Genomic DNA, 4597 nt, shown 5'->3' with positions numbered 1-4597 from the left:
TAACTATAGACAGTGAGTTTAATTGCAACTTTAAAAACTAATTCAATAATCAATAAAGCAGCCATAATAATGACTAATGAACAACCAAAAGACTATGAAAATGTGAGAAATTAAAAAAAAGAAAATTAATAGCAGGGAGAAACCAGAATACGAAAACGCGTTAAAGGGAGTTACGCTCCGGTCCAGCTTTGAACTAGGCCACAATAAACCTTTGCAACATTATTATTATTATGCTTTGCTACCTCACTCAGTACGAACCTCTCAAAACGAATATTCTTTGCTTAAATATTCATTCTTTATAGAATCACTTTCTTTTTCTTTTTCTTTTTCTAACAGCCACTGAATCCGATGCTGTTTCCCTTAATTTGTCTCCAATTTTCTGCTTCTCAGCCCTGAAGTTATCACAATAAAAGTTCACGGTAACGAGAGATGACGGTACATTTACGTTGGTTCAAAGTTTTTAATTTTGGTCTTATCATTGATATATAATTTGTGGGTATGTTTTTGTTTTGTGATTGATAGCAAAATGGAGCAACAGGTTGAGAAGCAAAAGCGTAGCAAGGAGATGAAGAGGAAGAATAGGAAGAACAAGCACAACAAGCTGATGAGATGCTGTTGTTGCCCTTGTCGTGCGGCTTCATGCATGTTCAGAGGTATTGGGAGGTGCATGTTTGTCACTTGTTACCCTGTTGTCCGGTGCTTGGGTTTGGATGAACATAGACATCGTCACCATCGTCACCACGGCAAGCACTTTGATTGGTGACATAAACCATAGTGGTTCAATGAATCTATAGTCATAATCAATGCATTCATACTCGTAACTTTCTTTATACTCCACGATTATTTTTTATTTTTGGGGGAGGAAAAGGGGGTTGGAAAGGTTGAATAAGTGGTTCTCACTTTGGTTTTTTATCATTCCTATGGTATTAGATAGCTTTACATCATTCTTTTCATGATGTATAAACAATTTGGAATTTTGGAAGAGTCTTAAGGTATTATTTCTCTGCAATCAGCAATTCAGCCATCTCTTTTGGTTATAGAAAATTGTAAGCAAATTATTAATGGATTTTGTTGTAAAGGCAATACAAAACCATGCCCGATCTTCAATTTCAGCCTAATCATCATTTTCTGCAGCAAGAGAGTTTGGATGTTTTATAATGCATTTATTTTTATTGTGCCCCCAAAACTAACTCCCTACATCGAGCAAATTAAAGATTTTAAAAGCCATGAACTATATTTTAGTTCTAAGAAAATAAATTGGTATATGTAGGTCAATAAAAGAAAGTAAAGTACAGCTTCCTCAAAACAATGAAATGCATTTCTACACCTAAACTACTACAATTAGACGGTAGCATTCTGGTTAAGGCCTAGATTTTAGCAATAGATGACCATAAAAAAAATAATACAGGGTTTGCCTAGTTGCCTGGACTCTCTTAAAAGTCAAATTTCACCTTCTCAATTCATTAACTGACATGTCAGTTTTTTTACGTCGGATTGTTTGAGGGGCTTTAAGATGAACATCTGAGCTCCTTCTTCCAGACACCTGTTTTCATCAGAACAATAATGATTGAGCAGATTGAACAATAGAAAAAATACATAGATGGTATAGCACTTTTATATAGCTAATGCTAGCAATTACTTGTTAATCCGAGTTGGTATGTTCTCAGATGACATGATCACTACTGGAACCTCCTTCATTACAGATGATTCCTGTTTACAGAAGAATGTAGTTTGTGGTGGCTAGCTATTAATATTGTATCATTGAATGCATCCATGTGCAAGAGAATAAAAGAGAGAAATACCATCAAATTCAAACCAACAACACTAAATACCTTAATTTTCTTTAGTAGCTCATAGCCTGTCATCCCTGGCATGCAATAGTCTGTGATAACCAAATTTACTTTGGATCTCTACAAAGTAACAAAAATAGTCTTACTACTTAGCACAACATTGACTAATCTGAAAAGAGAGGACTTTTTTTTGTCAATGAAGAGAGAAGACTTACCCCATTCAAGTTGTTCTGTCCACCACTTGCCAAACCCAATAACTCCAATGCCCTAGGCCCATTTTCTGCAGTTGTAACTGAAGCTAATAGCATTAGCAACCAACAATAACTCACTAGTGAACCCCAACCCAACCGGAAGGCCCATACAAAACACTTTCCCAAACAGTACCACCAAAATGACTGAAAGAAGCATCCAACAAAAAGAGTAAGCCATAAAGGTGTCTCAGAGCATTTTACTTTTCAACAAGGGAAACGTGTAAAACTAGCCAGTTTGAAAAAGTAATGGAAAATGTTTATTAGACACTCAACATGCATCAGGTTTATTATTTGAATCATTAAAAATTAAAATCATATATCTTTTATGTATAAATGCATTCTAATATATATATATATATATATATATATATATAAAACCCAGAGGTATTCACAGAATGTACAGCAAACAAAACATTTTCCTACTATGTCTACTTTGAGAGAGAGAGAGAGAGAAATGATAGATATTATTAAAATAATATAACATGGTAGAAAAAGGGAAATAAATGGGGTATTCACATTGTCATGTTATTTATAAAAAAAACATGAAAAGTAAAAGAGACAATGGTTAGTACGTGTACCTTTGCAAGAAGAATTCCTGAGGAGTTTCTCAACAAGTTTGCGATCAATGAGATTATCATCAACAGCCAAAACATGAGGAACATCAGAGCTTTCCATTACCCAATTTGAAGAAGAAGGTGCAGAAGCCATGCGTTCCGTTGTGATGTCAAGTAATAAAGAGAAGAATAAATAGTACTGAACGGTGGTTTCGGTGTCTCAAATGTTATGTTATGTTACACACAAGGTAATAAACGCAGTTGCAATAAAGGAGGCTGCAATGCTATTAAATGTTGAGTAGAAGAGGACGAAAAGAAAAACAAAACGGCTTGGGTGACAAGACGTGTATAAATAAGGAAGAGAGAAACACTGTGTGAAAGTCACAAGAGTTTTATGAACGTAACGATATCCTATATATACACACAACAAAGAGAGTAAATGGACATGAATTCGAAGGTGGGTTAATTGGTGGGCGAGGAATTTTAGAAAAACTATATATATAGAGAGAGAATGATAGAGATAATATCAAGTCACAGATATTTCGTGATCCTTTTCGGGTATCTATGGATTTGATTCAGTCCCCACCTCAACCCCTCTATTCATAACACTCTCTCCCTCTCCTTTCATTTATACTGTCTCTCTTGACGAGATTTCACCATCACTCTCTGCACTCTCTTCTCTTCATTCATCCCCTTTTCTTACTTTTTTTTTATCACAACATCTGTTTCATTTTGTTTTTCCCTCCTCTTTTTATTTCTATAATGTATTGTAAGAAAACTTTTATTTGTAAATTTAGGATTATTGTACAAGTTATTAACAGTAGTAATAAATCATATAAAAATATCTTGTATAAAAAATTCAGTTGAAATTAAAGTTTAGACCATTTATTCAAAAACATGTACAATTTAAGAGAAATCAATATGCTTTTCTATAATTTTTTAATTCAAAAGTTTTATCTCAAATTCTTTTAAATTTACTAGGTTAACTTTAGTTAAATAAGAAATTGATGACGTTATGTATAATTTCTACTGCAACCTTTAAAATTCATATACTTATTAATACATTGAAAGGCACTTAATTATTAAGAGGTTAGTATGTTAATGAATTCAAATTACATTATATATAAAGTAAGCCAAGAGCTTAAATCTTATTTTTAGAAAGGCTTATTTAAAAATATATAAACTTGACGCAACTCATTTCCATTATATATTGTGGTTCAATTTTCTTCTGCATTAACATTTTTGTTTTCAAAATTACTATATTATTAGTAATTATTATTTTTCCAAATAAGAAGGATGTTATAGAAATTTATTAATTATCGTTTAATTTTGTATTATGAGTTTGACCTATCGAATAATTATAATTGATCAGCCTCTTAATTTAATAATATAACAATGTAATATTAAACATTAATATAAAATTTCACCCTATGATATCTGCAAAATTGAGTTCATTAAATTAACCGAAACGGATTGTCAGATATAAGATGAAACTTAATAATTTGTTGACTTTAAACAATGTGAATCTTATGGTGATCCTTGTCGAAGTATTAGCATAAATTATTATTATTTCTTAATTATATGTATCTTTTACGCGAGACAAATTTAGATATTTATTTACACAGTTGATGGACATTGTAGTATATTACTAAACAGAATACATATTTTAACAGCGGATTGGAGTTGATTCAGCTAACAAGAATGGAACTTTCTGTCTTCTTGCAACTTCATTCATGAAACACGATATCATGTAGGTGCCTTCAACATTATATATTCATGGGACATGGAGATTCTTCTAAAATCAAAATTCACTTTTTTGAATGGTCCAAAAGTCAAGCAGAAGAGGCATACAAACAAAAGCTGAAATCGATATAGCGAAAAAAAGAAAACAAAATTGAAATCAATGAATCAAGAGGAGGAAAAGAAGATATGATTGCAATCACAATGGGTACGTATAAAATGATAAATGGCATGTGCTTCATAGTTTTATAGGTAGAAATGA

General features: G+C 32.2%; 1 protein-coding gene across 2 annotated transcripts; it reads right to left on the bottom strand.

Annotated features, from left to right (window-relative positions):
* Positions 1–1240: 1240 nt before the first annotated feature.
* Positions 1241–2980, bottom strand: LOC113872519 (two-component response regulator ARR17-like). 2 transcript variants are annotated; one of them, XM_027510137.1, is made up of 5 exons: positions 2620–2980; positions 2006–2082; positions 1833–1910; positions 1640–1710; positions 1241–1543 (listed from the first exon to the last, which is right to left on the bottom strand). In XM_027510137.1, exons 1-5 carry the CDS (start codon positions 2747–2749, stop codon positions 1456–1458), a joined length of 444 nt encoding a protein of 147 aa, XP_027365938.1. In that variant the 5' UTR covers positions 2750–2980; the 3' UTR covers positions 1241–1455. The 2 variants fall into 2 exon arrangements, with proteins under 2 accessions (XP_027365938.1, XP_027365947.1); XM_027510146.1 differs by having other exon boundaries at positions 1456–1543; positions 1833–1900; positions 1975–2082; positions 2620–2746.
* Between the last annotated feature and the right edge of the window lie 1617 nt (positions 2981–4597).

Source organism: Abrus precatorius, unplaced genomic scaffold, assembly GCF_003935025.1.
Source record: "Abrus precatorius isolate BTA unplaced genomic scaffold, Abrus_2018 Scaffold10, whole genome shotgun sequence".
NCBI lineage: Eukaryota > Viridiplantae > Streptophyta > Magnoliopsida > Fabales > Fabaceae > Abrus > Abrus precatorius.
The sequence above is the reverse complement of the archived record's forward strand: the minus strand, read 5'-3'. Positions and strand labels throughout refer to the sequence as shown.